Source organism: Gamsiella multidivaricata (genome assembly GCF_025024155.1).
Source record: "Gamsiella multidivaricata strain RSA 2152 chromosome Unknown BC939scaffold_33, whole genome shotgun sequence".
NCBI classification, from domain to species: domain Eukaryota; kingdom Fungi; phylum Mortierellomycota; class Mortierellomycetes; order Mortierellales; family Mortierellaceae; genus Gamsiella; species Gamsiella multidivaricata.
Window position 1 is genome coordinate 283,175 of NW_026251741.1, and position 19,253 is coordinate 302,427.

General features: G+C 47.8%; 4 protein-coding genes and 2 non-coding genes across 6 annotated transcripts; 3 read left to right on the plus strand and 3 right to left on the minus strand.

Moving 5' to 3' along the window:
• Positions 1–1,724: 1,724 nt before the first annotated feature.
• Positions 1,725–5,597, plus strand: BC939DRAFT_516615 (uncharacterized protein; the record flags this gene model as incomplete). The annotated part of the gene is made up of 6 exons (XM_051561162.1): positions 1,725–2,081; positions 2,185–3,308; positions 3,441–4,305; positions 4,394–4,484; positions 4,677–4,961; positions 5,118–5,597. The coding sequence occupies 6 exons, from the start codon at positions 1,725–1,727 to the stop codon at positions 5,504–5,506; spliced, it is 3,111 nt and encodes a 1,036-aa protein (XP_051412161.1). The 3' UTR covers positions 5,507–5,597.
• A 2,930-nt stretch (positions 5,598–8,527) lies between these two features.
• BC939DRAFT_t102 lies at positions 8,528–8,599 on the plus strand. Its single transcript has one exon. It is a non-coding gene; the product is annotated as a tRNA-Pro (tRNA).
• A 1,415-nt stretch (positions 8,600–10,014) lies between these two features.
• BC939DRAFT_451913 (uncharacterized protein) lies at positions 10,015–11,116 on the minus strand (the record flags this gene model as incomplete). The annotated part of the gene is made up of 2 exons (XM_051555733.1): positions 10,015–10,548; positions 10,660–11,116. Coding segments are annotated over 2 exons (789 nt in total), but the record flags the coding sequence as incomplete, so codon positions are not given.
• Positions 11,117–12,581: 1,465 nt separating this feature from the next.
• Positions 12,582–13,499, plus strand: BC939DRAFT_451921 (uncharacterized protein; the record flags this gene model as incomplete). The annotated part of the gene is made up of 3 exons (XM_051555734.1): positions 12,582–12,750; positions 12,835–13,219; positions 13,273–13,499. Coding segments are annotated over exons 1-2 (454 nt in total), but the record flags the coding sequence as incomplete, so codon positions are not given.
• A 1,847-nt stretch (positions 13,500–15,346) lies between these two features.
• Positions 15,347–15,418, minus strand: BC939DRAFT_t104. The gene has a single exon. It is a non-coding gene; the product is annotated as a tRNA-Pro (tRNA).
• Positions 15,419–18,836: 3,418 nt separating this feature from the next.
• BC939DRAFT_397269 (uncharacterized protein) lies at positions 18,837–19,214 on the minus strand (the record flags this gene model as incomplete). The annotated part of the gene is made up of 1 exon (XM_051552347.1): positions 18,837–19,214. A coding segment is annotated over one exon (378 nt), but the record flags the coding sequence as incomplete, so codon positions are not given.
• Positions 19,215–19,253: the final 39 nt, after the last annotated feature.

The window sequence follows — 19,253 nt, forward strand, 5'->3', positions numbered from 1 at the left end:
TTGCCCGGTTAAAATAAAATGACAGCCTTTTTTCGTTTTGTCTCGAAATTCTGTTAAGCCACCCCTCCCTGGTCTTTAAGCTCGATCGAAAGAGCACAGGTGGAAAAGAGCACCAAGTTGGGTTAGGATACTCGGTCTGGAGTTGTGGTTGGAGGAGTACTGGTCGTTTTCTGGCAGGATAATGGACCGGTGACGATGATGACAACGATTCACGGGATTGCAGGTGCGGAATGGGAGGTCCTTCGAAACGGCGCCGACCATGAGAAACAAGTACAAACGGAGCAAAGGTGCGAGCAATTTTTGGTAACTCTCCCAGGAAGGAACTCAAGATCCTGAAGGTCATCGATGATTACAACTGCAATATGGGTGGAGTTGATATTGCCGACCAATTTCGATCCTACTACAGCACGCAGCAGACAACGCGGTGGAACTGGATGCCAATTTTTTTCTGGCTCTTGGATAAGACTATCATCAACACCTATCTCATAGCCCGAAAAAAAGGACCCCTTCTCACGCACAAAGAGTTTCGCAGCTCTCTTATCTGGGGGTTAATCGATTCGGTCCATACCTCAAGCAAGGCACGGCGCCACAATGCTGTGAAGGAGGAAGACGAGAACGAGGATGGCACTGTCTGGAAACGACCTCGAGTGACAAAGAACTTTGAATTCCCCAGTGATCCGAAAGCATCGAGGGACCTGCATGCTGTGTTCTTGGAAATACCAAACCAAGCAGATCTACATGAGCCAGAAGAACCCCTTCTAAAGTAATATCTGGTGCCAGGTATGCAAGGTTCCCTTGTGTAGCAATGGCGCCAGACCTTGTTTCAAAGAATATCACACACAATCCACAGACCTGGAGTAAAAAACTTTGAATAATTTACATGACTGTAGCACAGGGAAATTTTCATTTTGCCGGGCAAATTTGCCCGTCACGTCGTACAGAGTAACAGTTTGGTAAAATAATTTTATTGTGTGTCGTATGTTCACCAGAGTCAGTGCCATGCCATATATATTACTATGTACGTTCTTTTAGTATACACAGGCGCATATGTATCTGGAATGATGGGCCATTTGTAATCTGCAGTTGTGAGAAGGCAGGTGAATAGAAAAAGAAAGAGAGAGGAAAAGGGAGAGAGGGAAAGAGAGAGAGAGGGAAAGAGAGAGAGAGGGAAAGAGAGAGAGAGGGAAAAGGCGTCTACAGTCTAGAAACCTATGGCGCCATTATTTTCTCGTCGGCCCACTCCTGACGCGAAATACATTATTTTGCAGCAGTTTTTCGCCGCCCCAGTCTAGGTGGTTTATGAGAACAGTGATCAATCACTGTTAGATACGAATGAAATAATCGATAATCAGTGTGAACACTGCAATTTCTATAGCATAGTGCATGAACATACACACATTTTGGACGTAGATTTCGGGGCCTTAAAAGAAATATCATTCCGTACATCCTTGACCCTACTCCTTTCCTCCTATCAGCCCTCAAGCACTGTCGCATATTCTTAACGTGAGTCTTGAATGCTTCTGCAAATGGATACATGTACCAAATTTGATCCTCATTAACTGTCTACTTTGACTTGGCCTTTATTGTACCAGATGGGAGTCACTGGGCTACTCAAAGCTATAAAAGACACCGAAGGAACGCTAGCTTATGATCTGCAGAGCAAGAAAGTTCATGTCGATGTCTTGAGTCAGTACTTTGGATTCTTGCAAACAAGGGCCTTCAAAATGACGTGTAAAAGAGTCGCCAAGGAAGCGAGAGCTGAGGCAACGGCTACGACAACTACTAGCGCATCAGCGGCTTCCATTCTACCAGAAACGACGACATTTCTCGCAGTGCCCACAGCCCCCGCAGTCTCCACAGCCTCAACAGCGCAAGACACGTCTTCTGTTGCAGACGCCGGCACTAGCAGGAGAAGCAACATCAAGAAGTGCGCCTTGAGTTTCTCCGAGGCTCCATCCAAGCGAGGAAAGGCATGCCCTAGTTATGCGAGCGAGGTACAGGCTGCAGGGGCGCAACATCCTGCACTGTTCATTGGCCCTAATGGACGATTGACACCAGACCGACCTGGAATAACAGAGCAGGTAATTAAATGTGCCAATGGTTTCGTATCAGCTTGCGCAGCATAGCAACCAAGTGCTGACACATGTTCTGTTGTTTCATCCTTCGATCCTGCCTCATCTCTAGTCACAGAATTACGGCCATATAGTGCACGACCTCAACAAAATCATGTCAAAGCACTTTAGCAAATCAACCACGGTTCTACACTTTGACGGAAAGGCCTCGATACAAAAGTCCCAGGAGCGACAAGATCGGGCCATATCCCTCAGCAACCGGATCAAGACTCTGGAGGTGCGAGTTGACAACGCCATAGGAAAAAACAACGGTTCTTTGGGCCCCCTGTACAAGCAATGTCGAAACGCGTACAAGACATCCAAGGCAGCGTTGGCAGACATAAGAAATGGGCTGGAGACCTTGGAGTGGCACACTTGCGAATGTCCCTTCCAAGCAGACACGCACATTGCTGAGTTGTATCAAGCTGATAACAACAAAGACGACCTCGCAATCATTACCGCCGACAGTGATATGATGGTATATCAAGGTGTTAGAGAAATCACTATACCCGTCGGAAAGTACCGAGCGCTCACCACGTACAAGAAGCCTGACCTGCTCGAGTCTCTAGACCATGCATGTGACCGTGAGCTGTTGCTGGCATCAATCATTACTAAGAACGACTACTCCAAGGCACTCCCGTGGCACGGCTTCCAAAGAAATATCAAGATCATCCGAGAGATGAGGACCGAGACCAGAGCAGGCGATGGATCGACCATGGACGCGCCAGGATCCAAGACGACTGAGGCTGGCATTATCAAGGAGCTGATCCAGGAGTATTTACAACGGGCGAGAGGAGGACAAAACAAGAGTGTGGACGACTACACCCACGCCATTTCGGCTTTTGTTCAAGTGCGTGAGGACTATCTTGACTCCGCTACGCCATCGTGCACGACCCATGAGAAAATACGGAGCATACTCCAGAAGCTCGAGAAGTGCAAGCTGCAAAGGAGAAATATGACTCGAGCCTCGCGGACAAAGCCTCCAGCCGACACACTCGCCAGCGACACTTCTGCAGGCTTGGCGTTTTCTTCCCCTGTCCAACGCAGCCTGCAGACGCCTGGACAGCAGACGATTCTTCAGGTCCGACGCCGTCGCCGCAGACACAAGAAAGGGAACGCCCAGCAACGGAGAAAGCGACGTCCCAAAGGCAAAGCAAGACGTAAGAAAGTCCGGGAGGCAAAATGGAGACGAAGCAGGTATGATTGTCGTATGACTTTGTTAGCGAGTTCAAATTCATTACGACCTTTTACAGCTTTGTCGCTTTGGTACAATCATCTTATTGATATTTTCTTTTTTTTTTTTTTTTAATTTTTGGGATTGTCCCTTAGGTACAAGAGCAGGAACGGAGATGCCAACTCTCGTTATTCCCCTCATGTTGTCATGGACGTCAGCCACTCATGCTCGGTCGACAAGATCGCATTGGAAAAGATGTCCATCGAGGAACCGCGCCCGCGGAAGAAGAAGGACGGAAGCATGGATGACAATCCTAAGGCCGCGAGTGAAACCAAGACGAAGTTCAAGGAGGACGAGGAGAATGGTGAAAAAGTGGAGAGGCCAGCTGGAGCTAACCTGACTAAGCACCTGTTCGGGGAGGCTTTCAAGACTGCCACAATGACTGAAGGGTCGATCACAGGGTGCCTGCACCGCGCCACGAAGCTGAACGTAGTCCAGACCAAGATCGTCGCGGAACGCATCAGCGAGGCGGTCCGCATCATGAGCCAAGCTCGTATTCTCGTGTTTAAAGCGCTCGAACTTTTTCTCTACAAGGAGGTCAGCACTACCACCATATCTAATTCAGATCAAGCGCGCCCGACACCAGATCAGAACTTGGGCACTGATGTCAATCAAGCGAGTGCTCCGAAAGTCCAGCACAAGGAGGAAAAGGACGCGGACCCACTTGATCTCATTCTGCACAAGGCACATGGAGAAACTATCATCAAAAATCTGATCTCTTTGATTCTGAATGGTCCAGTAGCGCCTCGCGGGAGACCACCTAAAGGCTCGGCGGCAATTCAGGCGAAAACAATTGCGCGCTCGATTTATGACGATTTCCTGAGCGTTCTTTCAGATTGCGCACCGACAAAGGGCTGCCAAGATATACCCCTGAGCGTCATCCAGGCGGAACTGGCGGTGAAGGTCCGGACCGCGGTTCGGGAGCATTTCCAGAGACTGCCCAAGTTCATTGTGAACAAGGTAACATTTCCACTGTCCGGAACAAGATGTATCTCGCGTCGATTTGCTTTTCCACTGTGAACTTACGTTTATTTCTTGTCTCTATTAGCTGAAGCGTGCTCGTTTATTCACGGATGATATTCCTCCAGTTGAGGATGACGAGAGCTCCGATGGCGATAAACAGAAAGACAAGATGTCATGTAAGAAGGGGCACATCCAAACTTGGTGGAGGTTCTTTCTCCGTGTGCCATCGGAGTTGCGTCCTGTTTCCTGTCCAGTGTAGAAGTTGGGAGACTCTTTCATCTTGTGCTCTGAGGCCGCCATTCTTCCACTTCTTTGGGGTAGTCCACATTCAAAGACGCACCCCACGCGGCATATCATGGAATCTCAAGTCTGCTCTTCCGGGAGGGCCCACGAACTTGCATCAGAGAAGTATGGGGAGCTTTTCCGACTACTGTTTATCGGAGGCAAGGTCGAGATCAAGACGAATCCCCTCAAGAACCAGACTTCATGTGGCAAGAAAACAACGACCATGAACCGATTGCTGAAGGACTATCCAAACACATACGGCCAAGCCGCACTCGATGAGTACATGAAGAAGGTCTTTGCATATCACAAGGCTAGGAAGCAAGCAGCTGCCGAAGGCACGGAGCCCCCCGCGCCCCCTGACTCCCCAAGTAATGACAGCGTTAAGGAGCACTATGCCATCAGCAATATGATGAGAACAGACGGAGTCCAGCTCCACCTAATGGCATTTGACATACGGAGATGTTGGCAGTCGTCCAAAATTAAGGCGTGGATCCCGGAGATTACATCGCGATTTCCTAACAAAGGTTCTCTCGCAAAGGCTTTCGATCAAGACCTCCAGAATGTTGTGGTTGTGGGGGTGGACCCCGGTGAAGTAATTCCAGCATCATTTTGTGCGTTGGACCCCCGAAAACCGAACCAAGTCACGAACCTGCCTATCAGACGCTCCGCTCTCTACAGTCCCAACTTGTCATTCAGAGCCGCGCTGGAGGCCAAAAAACGCGAACGGGCCACTGTTACAATCAAAGACGATGCAGGATTGAGTGGGGACACATGCGAGATGCCTAGCATATCGGAATTGAAAGCCTCGCTGCCGTCATCGTCGTTCGTAAGCATGGAAGAAACCGGCATGGCCTCCGACAGTTCAGCTATGTCCTACAACCACTTCGCGATTTTTACGGATCCCGTTCGATGAAAAAAAAGCTGTGGGAGCTCAAAATGGCGAACCGGGCAGAGAAGGATCATGCCGTGCATGGGCATTGCGAACTGTGGACCCACAAGGCGGGATACATACTGGGCCAACGAGACCGGCGATATTTATATACGGGTCAGAAAAGTTCAACACCCATACCAAGCTGGCATCGCTACACGAGAGCTTCAAGGGGTATTTTTTCCACAAGGTATGTTGTTATAAACATATTTATTGCGATTTGCTTGCTTTCAATCCAGTATCGATACTGATGCCATGTTTCAGCATGCCATTGCACTACATAGGCAAACAGCCTCGGGTACACCGTCGTTTGTTCAGATGAGTATCTCACGTCATCGAAATGCCCGAGCTGTGTACGACAAAACAAGGACCGAAGAATGGCAAAGCCAGCGAATCGGGCGTTCGTCTGTCTCGAGGATGGGTGCCAAAGATGGCTAGACAGGGACTGCGTGGGCGCCCAGAATTTGGCTAATATTGGTCTCGAATGGATCAGTAGCCTGTCTCGCCCAGAGCCCCTCCGCCGATCCCAGCAAGAATAACTGTACTGGCCGTGTCAGTTAAAATTTATCCTAGGTGACTGTCTCTCTTTCCAGTTGAGACGGTCTAAGGGATAAAGAATCAGAACGCGTCTTGTCGCACAAGGAGAAGCAAATGCGATTGGCCGAAATAGTGCTGTGTTGATCATACTGCGCTTCATAAAATTTTAAATGAAGGCGACTGGCCAAAACAATGGCAATGGATATTAATATGGCACTCGATCTCCATCTAATGTCGGATTTCATCATAAATGCATACTACCTGTTGAGTAGTAATCATGAATAAGAATAAGGAAAAGAAAGAGAATGAGAGATAGAAGGGGAAGCGTTGAATGCTCTCGCCCACGTGGTCAGCCATGCACAGCGGCCAAATCCAACCCTCCTATTTTATTTATTAACAATTTGTTTTGGAATAATTACTGAGACCTTGTTGTAGCTCTTCCTTTTATTTGAAGCATGATCGATTTACAGCTGCCATAAAGCATATTATTCTTCTCGAGCTTGCGCGACAATTTACATCACCAGTGTGTCAATAGTCAAAGAAAACTGCAAGAAAAGATTTTTTTTTTTTTTTTTATAAAACTGCAAGAGAAGAAATATCCACTTCATTACTTTCATACTTTTCGAGCGACACACCTTCTGCAGTAATTCCAGCAGTGCTCAATTCAAAACACCAGGACCCAGCAGGAGACTTTTTTTTTTTTTTTTTATTAACGAGAACCCTCATAGACATGGGGCTTATTAACTATGGTCTGAAGGAGTCCTACAGGTGGGACAGAAAATAAACAGCGTACTGCCCGTCCCAACTAGCGCCGCGACGGATCCTTGGTTTCATAATCTACAACCGCATGAGTGGCGTGCCAAAGGCTCCTGCTCCCTACGTGGCCTGTTGTGCGCGAAGGTCATCCTTTAGCCACGGTCCTCTGACATTTTATAGAAGCGGCATCCTCCCAGCCGCTCCACCACGTCCAAACGCTGTTGTCCAAAATAATACCGCAGCACCCTCTCATCCGCGGTGTCGTTGATTTCTTTCCCCTCGGGTGCTTATCGTTGCCTCAGGGTAGATCCCATAAAATCATTGCTGCTACGTCTGTGCTCTCCAACACAGTTGCGTCCCCGGGCGCGTTTGCTCGCAGCGGTGATCCCATGTTCACGTTCCCAGTCGACGGTGGCTTTGCATCTTCTGTTCCAGATCTCAGTCCGCCCGATCTCCTCAATGGCCTTCACAAAACGGTGTACCATGTACGTTGCAATTCGTTCCGTAGTGCTGAAAATGCGTTTCCATGTCTGTACCATGCACTTTGGAGTCAGTCCGTGGTACAAATCCTGCACGGCCCACTCAACTCCCTCGAAACCTTCTTCTGCCTCTGTTGCTGCCTCTGCCCTGCGTATCTCCCGCACTTCGCGGAACGTGACCCCGAGTGCTTCCCACATGACGTCTCTTCCGGCCTCCTTAAAAGTCGGTGGGGTGCGTTGACTGACGTCCTTTCCCTTCTCTGCCGCTTTCCTTGTCTCCTGTTCCCATTTTTTCTTTGCACTTCTCCATGCTCTTGCTCCAACCGCATTCATCTTTCTTAACTCGTCAGACCACTGCTCTTGTTGTCTCGCCAGTGTCGCCGGGCAACGCCATAGATGACGAGTGTCCTCTATTTCCTGTTCAAACACTCTACACTCGTCGGTGGGATATAGGACCAGGACCCAGCAGGAGACCAGGGTCGTTTCCTTCGACTTTTTTTTTTTGTATAACAGCTCATCCCTCGAGTCGAGTCGATTGACCCTGCGAGTCTACCAGGCCTAATTAGCAACTATCTACTACAGTCGTCCTTCCACTAAAGCATAAACGGTCCATGGTCGCTAAAAGACAAGTCACATTCCCAGAGCCTGCGCATTGCTACACCTCATCAGTGTGCTAAAAGCTAAAGACTACTTATCACAAAAGGGCATTTCCCTCATTTCCTTCCTGGTTACCAACCGTCCCCCTTCCTTACAAGCAGTCCATAGCGTCCGATTCGCAGCATTAGAACCCAGCACGAGGCTAGGGTATCATCCGTTTGTATGATCAGCGAGCATCGCACTACAAGGGCAGTTCTCAACACTGCAAATGTATGCTTTTTTTTTTTTTCTTTTTTTTTTCTTCTTCTTTGGTAAATAAGGACTCTCAAGGGCATGTGAAGCGTTGCAACTGTGTCCATAGCCCTTGCTTCAGCCCTCGTATTCATATAATTTACCAGAAAACGCACAAAAAACTAGAGTCGCACATGAGAAACCGCTAATTATGGCTCCAAAAAAATTCTAAAATTACGTTGGAGCTCCAGATGATAGCCGTCAGCATTTAAAAGCTGTTTAAACCTTCAAATGGGCAGAAAATGGGGCCCAAGGCCATCAAAGCTCAATGTGGTAAAAGCTGCTGTGCGGAGTTTGCTATGGAAATATATAGTAAAATAAGCTGAAGCTTTCATGATCACGTGGTGGCCTAATGGTCTAGTCGTATGATTCTCGCTTTGGGTGCGAGAGGTCCCGGGTTCAATTCCCGGTTGGGCCCCGATCTATCTTTTATTTTGTTGGCGAGCTGGTGGTTCTCATCATCGTTATTGTCCTATTTGGCAACCCGCCCTGGGATTAGGGACAATCTATTTGACAACCCGGGTTGACACTGCTATTTGGCAATCCCTATACTAACTCCATGTAAGGCCAACATTTTTTAAATGTCGATTATGCCAGTAGTCCTTATGGTACCTGGCCCCGGCTCTTTAAGCTAAATCGTCATCTGTCTCTTAAAGGACTCCTGATTTCCCATTTCGTCATCGCTGAGTCCGTCATCGATAAAATCCTGTTTTCCGTCATGAAGAAGGCTTCTCCCAAGGTCGCAAAAGATTTCATGGGGTGCCAGGTGGAGGACGGAATGGTTCTCAACCTCTCGCCGCGTTGTTTCGACTTGAAATTCGCAAAAGATACGAGCCTTGTTTTACATGGGATTTGTGCAGGGGTTGCCAAATAAGAGTAACAACCCGGGTTGTCAAATAGATTATTCCTGGGATTAGTGCCTCACCCCCCGTAAGATTTTATTCTTACACCCCCCGTGAGATTATCCAAAGCACATTGTGAAATTTTATTCTCACACCCCCCGTAAGAGCTTTAATCTTACACCCTGTTATTCTATAGCGAAACAAAGATAATCTCACGGGCATATAAAAGAGGCTTTATGATCAATACCTGGGTTTCTAAGTGCTTAAGCGCCTGACACCCCGTTATCGTCGCCCAGATGTGTCAAGAGTACAAACTTCAGTACATCTCTCTCTCTCTCTCTCTCTACCAGTGCGCACTTTTGTACACCTCTCTCTCTATACCAGCCCGAACTTTTTTCCTTCTGCCCTGACCACGCGCCATCGTACCCAATACGTAATTGTTAATGGATTGCTCTTGCTTCTATCACACATCTAGTCCCATCACCTCAATTCGTTTAAGGATCCGGATCTTTTTAGCCATCGCTTCCTTAATATAGACTGTAGTTCAGCTCCGTTCTCTGATACCAGGTGTGTTACACTCTTGACACACTCGGGCGACGCACTAAGTTGCTGTTTACCAGTAGTGCGGTGATAACGGGGTGTCATACTAGGTCTACATGTAGATTCACATATCGGTTTCCTTATCGCTGGAGAATCTACCCCTTTGTCCAATCCAATATGAGGCAGGATTGAGCCAGATTTCACTCCGAAGCTGAATGACGAGGTGCCATGGAAAAGAGAAAACAGACAGTCGTTTGTGATCATATTGGAGTAGTACTTTACGATTCAAAATCACTATCGTGGATCTTTGCAAAAGTTTAATGCTAGATTTAGTATGCCATGATGTCGACAGTGCTTCGCCCAGTTTCTACAATATTTCAATGCACTGTTGACACCAGAAACTAGTATATAAACCCTATCTACGCATAGAACTAGATAGCAGCATTCGCCTAACAAAATACCCTTTTCACCCTAGATCCTTCGACACCCCAGATACTCCAATCGTTTGCAAGCATGCCGACGCGTAGGGAGTTACCTCGCTTTCACTGTCATGGAAAATGATAAGTGAGGCGAGACCATGCGCTTTCCCGTCTCTACATCTGCCCAATTTTTATACTGACCTGCACTTGCTCCACCAAACTGCCATTTTTGTTTTACTTATTTTCAGTTGGAGACATACAACTGGGGGACCTGAATGTTCCAAAGTGAGGGGCGTCAGAGCGCGTTCTTTTTCTATTTGTAGAAACCGGACTGGAAGGTCCGGTGTCAGAAGCAGAAGCAGAAGCGGCTTGCACAGCTTGCCCCTGCCCTTGACCTGCTGCAATCTGGGCAATAGAGCTCAGGATCCGTTGTTCTATGGCCGTAATCAGCGTGCGCTGTTCCTCTTGAAGCGCCATGATTTGCATGTGCTGTGCATATTGTTGTTGAGTATTTGCAATGCCCAAGCCCCGCATGAACTCTTGGATAGTTGCACCAACCACTCTTCCTGAATCAAATGCCATTGAAGTAGCCGAAATGTCGTTATTGTTGAATATGAGTGCATTGCTGCCGCTAAACGCCTCATCGCCTTTGTCGTTCTCCTCATCAACCCCGTCACCAGATGTGCCTGGGGCATTGACGATCTCCAAATCATCAGGGAGAACTTGAGCGCTGTCAATAAGTTGAAGCCCTGGAACGTTGGTCGGGATGTTGGAATGGGCGCAGACCCACTTGTAATGCTTGCTCAGACTGTCTCTTGTCAGGAATGGCTTTCTGCAAACGCAGATGAAATCCATGCTTCTATCCTTGCGCCTCTCAAATTGGACGAACACATTTAAAAGGACGTTTTTCACTTGAACTGGCACCGTTGAGTGCAACCGAATCAAGTGATTTTTTTCTGACTTGGTCAATGGCACAGGTCTGTCCCCGTCCCTGACCGGGAGACCCTGATCAATGCGACGCTCCTGTGACTGGATCGCCGCTTTCCCGTCCAGCAGTCCCTGGACACAGTTGCAGAATGTACATCCGTTTCTCTGTACCTTGATCATTGTAGTTAGCGTAGCGTGTAGTGGAATGCTGCCGGGGAAGGTAATTTGCAACAGTGATGTTGGTTATAGAGTGTTAGAGTGTGCACAGAGATGAAAGCTGCGAGAAAGAGTGCATTGCACCATGTTCTCCACCTTGCATAGAATATATGACTCGCCTCATAGTCTACAAGTTCTCTTCTCGACCATATCTCCATGACCAAGCAACCTCGAGCAACGGCCATGTTGTGTCATTCTCTCTCTTCGTCTAATTGCTTTACGCCCATCTGCAGCTCGTCCTCTTTTCTTTTTCGAAATGTGTAAGGCTGTTTGCATGCAATGCTAGACTTTAAGTCAAGACGATTAGGGTTTATCTTATGTAGAAAGAAAAGAAGAGAGAGGTTGCTAAATCGCGATGGATAATCAATGGTCATAGGCATCAGCAGCATCAGTAATACCACATATTCACCAGAGTCCGTTATAAAAGGCTATAGTCTATGGTCTATCCAGACCGGGTATCCGGAGAATGTCCTAAGATACGTCTTACTCATAGACTAAATACTCATAAACAATTGCTCTCAGTAAGCTCTTGATGCTCGCCTTGTGGATTGTCCAAAGCGCCTTTGCAATCGAGGAGCATTTGGAGGTATCGCCACGCGTTTGCTTTTTCAATCTTCTTCCATGATGATCTGAGAAGTGCATCTGGACTTAACTCACATATTTGACGCTCCAAAACTAGGAACTAGGGAGATTCATTCAATTGGGCTGTAACCGTTGGATCATTTTTCGATGCACAGGACAAGCGCGACGCGTATGGCGCTGCACGAAAGGTCGTTTGTAGCAACCGGCTTCTGAATAATACCTCTGATTGACTAGAAGCCTCATTGCCTACCGTGGCAAGAGGCAACGGGGTAATGCGGCGTAGGGAGTCTAATAACGAGTTCTGTAACTTCTATCATTAGTTCTATTTACAATAGGAGACACCACGCGAATAGGACTTCGGCAAGGGCGTGCTTCGGTCACATACTGGTTCGCGATGCAGGGTCCTCCTTTAGATCGGAATGTATGAAGGAAATAAACACGGGATCTGTTTAGCTAAATGGTACGAGCTAGGACTATATTCCTTTGGGAATGACTGGGGTAGTTGCAAAGAGTTCGCACATGTGATACCCGATGAGGCGAGGAGTCGTGACAATGAAGTCCACCCCTCTGGAGTCGTTGTATGCCAATATTCGCTGATAAGGCCTCGGTTGTACCCTTATGATGCCGTTTGACGAGGGTGGGCCGATGATGGATGCTCAATGAGACGATCGGTGATCGGGGAATCGCTGTAGGGCAAGTACAATATCTAAATAAAAGCGATTGACGGTGCAAAGGTGGCGAATGATCAGGATCGGCATTCCCTGTTGACTGTATCTCCTTGCGTGGGTTGCTGACGGTGGTAGTCAGTACTTGTCGTTGATGCGGTGTTATCCAGACAATTTGGACGAATGCAATGTGATACAAATGATTTAGGTGGAAAGAAGACTCTGGTTCAGGAACCAGACCGTTTATTCTTTTATTCTGGGGCGGTGTTCTTTCCCGTGATCCAATATCAACTTTGCGAGGCCAACCGAATGATTCTCATTTACTATACCACAGAGTCCATTTGCATAGGTCGATCGAACTGGGAAAGCCCTCCGCGAGTTTTCTCTGGCATCACTACTCTCAAGACTGGACCCAGCTGAAATCACTGTGGTTTATTCCATCCACAACAAAATCCGTCTCAGTCAACAGGAGTTCGTTGTGGTTATGGTTGGCCATTCATATTTTTGCACCTGCCTCTTGCTGCAAAACACGGAGATTGTGTGCAGGTACTTCTTTTGCGTGATGTAAGGAGACAGCAGGTGCGAGTATTTGATCAGCCTCGTTCTCAAGCGCTGGTTCAAGGAGCAGTGACAGGATCTCGAAGGTTTCGAGACGAAAGTTGGTTCAAAGCTCCTAGTCGCCTACCCGCATCACATCGCCTCCACCAGGATCGAGGGTCACCCCACCAGGACCGAGGACCACCCCACCAGCACCTGTACGAAAATTGTGCACACCTTGTTCTCTACAGGATCCTCGGCACCATAGCTAAGGAAGGAGAAGCGACTGAGGATAAAGCGGGACGCAGATGTTACAGGGATCGTGAGAGAGCTGGCCATCATGGGGACAGCCGATCCAGCAATGCAATGCAAACGCTCAACAACCTCTCAATCCCGCTGAAACGGAGACGGGACTCATAGAGCTACAGGACGCATCTGACAACGAAGCAGGTCTTGGTGTCACCAAAGACCCACTTGTGGTGAAGCCGAAGGGGCGTCCAAGAGCCAAACGTATCAAGAGCAGCAGTGAGATGTCGCGACCATCCAAAAAATTCCATCCTGCTGAAACAGACCTTGAACAATAAACGAGTGCTTTTTTTTTTTCTTTTTTTTTAAACGAGGCCCTACAGACTATCCCCGTGAGAATATGGCGCTCACCTCCCCGTGAAAAAAAAAAGCTCGAATTATTCTTACCGGGGTGTGAGAATAGCCCGCTTACATCCCTGTGAGATGACAAAACGAGGGATAATCTCACGGGGTGGGGAGATTATATTCTTCCGTAATTCTAAGGGACAATCTATTTGGGAATAATCTACTCGGCAACCTGGGTCAGTCCTATTTGACAACCCCTGCAGGCGATCCATGTAAAATACTTGGTACATTTGCTGAAGACAAAGGCAATATGAGCGTTAACAACAGACCCCATCGTGAAGCAGGCGCCCTGAACATGCGAAAGGCGTTACTTGGGTCATAGGTCCGATTTCCAGGGTAAACGATATACTTTTTTTTTTTTTTTTTTTTTTTTTTAACGAGAACCCTCAAAGACATGGGATTTATTAACTGTGGTCTGAAAGAAACCTACAGGTGGGACAGAGAACAAACAGCAAGCTGCCCGCTCCGACTATGTCGCAACGGATCCATATGACATAATCAATGACCGCATGAGTGGTGAGCCGATGGCCCCTGCTCCCTACGTGGCCTGTTGTGCGCGAAAGTCAACCTTTAGCCACGGTCCTCTGACATTTTAAGAAATTGGCATCCTCCCAATCGCTCCATTACATCGAGTCTCAGCTGTCCCAAATAGTGCCCCTGCACTCGGTCATTCGCGGCGTCGTTGATCTCTTTCACATCGGGTGCTTGTCGTTGCCTCAGGGTAGATCCCATAAAATCATTGCTGCTACGTTTGTGCTCTCCAACACAGTTGCGTCCCCGGGCGCGTTTGTTCACAGCAGTGATCCCATGTTCTCGTTTCCAGTCGACGGTGACTTTACATCTTCTGTTCCAGATCTCTGTTCTACCGATCTCCTCGATGGCCTTCACAAAGCGGCTGACCATGTATGTTGCGATCTGTTCTGTAGTGTTAAAAACGCGTCTCCAAGACTGAACCATGCACTTGGGTGTTAGACCGTGATACAGATCCCGCACTGACCACTCAACCCCCTCGAATCTTTCCTCCTGGTGTCTGCTGCTACCTCTGCCCTTCGTATTTCTCCCAAGCCCTGACTGTGACCTCAAGCGTGTCCCAGATTGCGTTCCAGGGTGAACGATATACATGGATTCCCTCACGGGTTATCAAATTACACTACAACCCAGGTTGCCAAGTAGATTATTCCGTCCGTTTAGTCTCTTATGGCATTTTGCTGATTTCGAACAAAAGTCTAGCGCTGTATGATAGTGTTCATCGCATCATGCCGGCGGTGAACATGTCCTGAGCAGTGTAGCAAAAGACCAACACCAGTACCTGTAGTATACTCAAGTATTCGCTAAAGAGATATTGGAAAGTTATCATTAAAGGTGTATCCAATGACGAGGAGCTACGCCATGCATACTTCCTACACTCTCACTGACCCCTGGACGCTAATCAGAGGATAATCTGTAATGGCAACCTGGGTTGCCACTCTTATTGACAACCCATCCGGAAATCTATTTGCCACCTTGAGCATGCAGGTCGATTCTGGGAGGAAATCCATCCAGCTCATTCAGACAGAAAATCGAGCCTATGGCCTTCCTTGTATTCGTACGGCGCCTACGCAGCGCCTTAAGCGAGAATATTTTTTCTAGTTCGCTCCGAGAGAGATGAGTGCTGAATTTCTTAGCATGGAAACAGTGTTACGCCTTGAGCGGAGGAGCAAAAAAGGATTTCCTGCAGGGGGTTGTCAAGTAGACTGTTCCCTAGGAAAAATCTACAGCTCGAGGAGCTGCAAAAACAAGTAGATCAGGGCCCAACCGGGAATTGAACCCGGGACCTCTCGCACCCAAAGCGAGAATCATACGACTAGACCATTAGGCCACCACTTAATCTGGAAGCTTGTAGAATAAAATCTTACATATATCATATATAACTATAGTCCCTATTTGCATACATTCCCTAAATGCAAGTTTTTCTTTAATTGCACGATTTTTCCTATTTGCACGCCTATCAGGCGGGCGAGCCTGTGTGGTACAGTAGTATCACGCGAAGCTTCCAGAGAACAGTGCTGTGGATCCTAGTTTCGGATCCAGCTTGGTGCGGTTGTTTTTCGGCACGGGGGGCTGTGTATAAATTACCTTTCGGATCGCGGGCAGCAGGGGATTGGCTCCCTCCTGAGAGAATGTTCTATTCTGCTCAGGTTCGCACGCCACCGTGGGTTACGAGGAGATTTTTCAGAATTGTCACTCGGATTTGCCAGAGCCGTTCTCCAGCACTAAGGTTACGGGGGGGACTATTGAGAGAGGAGACTAAATAATTTACTTCAGAAATCACTCGAGGGCCGCAGTGACATCGTAAGGAAGCCGTACATATATGCCGGATCGAAACATAAGTTGAATATTTGCCGAATCAAGTCACACAGGAGAGAGCCAGTCCAAAGGATCAAGATATCAAGTTAGCAGGAACAGGACGACCGAGGCAGGCTTGCGGGAAAATACGCGGGATTTATATGGCGCCTCCTACCATTGTTCGGGACAAACAGGAACATCCTGACCAGCGAGAAATAGTAACCCCCATAAAATAACCAATAAACCCTGGCAAAGATTGTCCATTGGAAAAAAAAAAAAAAAAAAAAAAATCCCTATCTGCACGCCAGCATCTATGGCTTCAAGGCCTTTGCGGACCATGCGTCTTGTGCTCATGGGGATTTATGCTAATAAAAAAAAAAAAAAAAAAAAAAAAAAAAAAACCTATTTGCACGCCTATTTCGGCTCAACACAATGTTTGTCTGAGCTGCGCCCAAACCCAACCGGCTTCCTGACGCCTCTCTATTTCTCTTATATTTACGCTCTCCATTTCATATCTATATCTACGACACACTTGAGGATTAGTCAGTACGGCGCCGATCCGGTCCCGCTCCTATATTTAAACGCGACAAAGTCCATGAATAATAAATCGGTTACGAAGACCAAGAGAATGGACATAATACCTTTGCGATTTGACTGTTGACTGTTTAGTTTAACCTCCTTTGCCTCATATTCCTCCCACTCCACCCGTTATCGCCCTATCTAGCTATCCAACCCTCTGCCTATCTATCTTACCCTACCTTGCAGTTACCTTGTCCGCCACCGCTGACTTACCTTACCTACCCTACCCACTCACTGCTTTCCCCTATAAGCCTGCTCTATCTTGCCCTGATCCCGCTCACCTGTAACAGTAAGCCGCTTGTTTACTTAGGTATATACATCCAAAACTATAATAAAGCAAGACCGCTCTCTGGATCTGACCTGGAGCATCAGAGATATATACCGTGGCATCACACCCCTCAGCCTTATTAAGGAGTGGGGTAGCCTTTCCATGCCGCCATCTTCGATTGCACGCCAGGCCATCCACAAGTTCGTCGGCTTTATTGAGAAGCAAGCTACGGAGTTGATCTGGAAACCACGCTGCAAGGCCACCATTGCTCGAGAGCGAGAATGGGGGATCACAGCCAAGATGAAACGAATTCCGTACAAGGGACCGAAAGGGGACTAGAGGGATGGGTATGGATACATTTGCGACGCGAACCGCTGTCCCTGTGGTGCGCTACTCGCCGACCATGCAAACGGGAGCTGCCCTGGCCCCGTGCTTGACCCAGACTCAGAGGATCGGGCGCTGCTGGACTGCCTGCAAGGGAAGAGGCGGTTGACAACCATGGAGGAGATGAGGAAGATACCCTTTTTGTAACAAGGAGTTTTCAGAATTTAACACACTGCTGAGGTGTGGCAATTGTTGCGCAGGCCCTAGGGGCAGGCCCGGGGAATGTGACCTGTCAACTGGCGACTGTGGATCCACTCTGCTTTGGTGAAGAGGACAATTTTGGTAGATCGTTGCTAGTTAGTCTGATACATTCGCAGAGTCAATTGACTCGAGAAACAAATCGACATAAAAAAAAAAAAAAGACCAGCCATACTAAAGCTTTAGTGTGCTGCAATGGTAGCCGGGGCTACGAATAACTCATTGATACCATATATGTATCATTTCAACATTTACAGAGCTGAAAACAAGGAGATGATTGATTTTGTTGTAAAGGTGATGCGGATAGTAGTATGGTTGAACATAGCGTAGCAGCAAAAATTGTTGAGAATATCCAAAAGGCTGCTAGAGGATACTCAAAAAAAAAAAAAAAGCAAAAAGAGAAACGCAGCAAGGGATTACCCACAAATCGCTGCTGTGCATCGCATTAATATTCAGCCAAATAAGCGTGTACACTGTCGATCATATTTGCTCCGTTTTGTGCGGCTATAAAAATAATAAAGAAAAAAAAAAGGCAACGTTCGATCCATTCAGCTCGTAGATCTGGACAACACCATTACCTCGGCTTACAACAAAAAATTACGCCGCGACGGCATGTTTTAAGTGGCGGAAGTGTTATAAATAAGTGCAAATGTCTGCACCAAAACGATGCGCTTTAATGTATGTACACTGATTTTGTTTATGGCACTGAGCTTGGTATACGCGGGTAGGATTGATCGCCTGCAGGAGAGACTCTTTCTCGAGAGCTGGGGCCTAGCCGCGGACTCTTGCCCCCCGCCACGCTTGACGCGCCGTTCACAAGACCGACGGCTGCACCGCCTACAGCACTCCCGACTTTCCTGAGCACAGACATATCTGGCCACCCACGACCCGATAGTAGACCTGATCCTTTATTGGCTGAGCTTGGAACACGGAAAATATCCACATCGAGAAAAGTCCAGTTCTCTGGCTGACCCTGACTAGGTATAGAGGAGTCCGAGTCCCGAGAATGCAATGGTGGTTGTCCTGAATCTGGTTGCGACCGTCGACGGTCTCGTGAGGGATGTGCTGGACGACGCAAGTGTGGGCTGAGCGTCACGGAGGAAGAGACCGAGTTGGTAGTTGCAATGGTAGCACTCGCAGAATCCCCTCGTCCCCGTGGCCGCATGGCATCTGTGGCTTCGATCGTATACATCCCGTCTTCCTCTTCCTGATCCTCATACATGAAGTAATCGTCCTCCAAGCTCTCCAAATTAGCAGCGACTGCGTCCTGAAGATGAAGTCCACCCCAGACCGGCGATTCCTCCTCCCGACGCGAGCGAATCAAAGAGATCAAGTCGTGCAAATTCAGATCGAACGGTTCCTGTCCTGGGCACCAAAGCAGGTGCTCATTGCCCTCCACCACTTTTCTAAAGTCGCTGTCTTCACTTGCCGGTGAAAGTGGTGCAGTGTCGTCCATACCAGTGTCAGTCTCGGTTCCACCTTCAAAGGGCTTTGTCATGATTGAAGCATAGTTGGTATATCGTCCGAGATTGGGTGCCTCACAACAAGCGAGCAAATTTTCCAGCGTATTGGTGGCGTTGGCCAGAGTGATATGGACACCTTGCGAGTGGCAGAGGTAAGCGATGTTATAATTGAGATGTCCCAGTCCTGCTGCAAACGGTACGATGTTGTTTTCGGACAAAAAAAGTGGAGCCCGTTTGGACCCTGCTGTAAATGCTGCTTGAATATAGTACCGAGATTGTCGTGTGAATGTGTCAAATGGTAGCTTGATCCCCAAATAACATGCCACCAAGGTCATCATATGAATGACATTCTCGATCGTCGTATTGATCTCATCCCGGTCGTAGTCTATATGGCAACATATGAATAGACAAAACAAAAGCAGGTGAGTGCGCAACATATATAAACTTGCTGCACCTTTCGGATCCTCTGAAAGCTC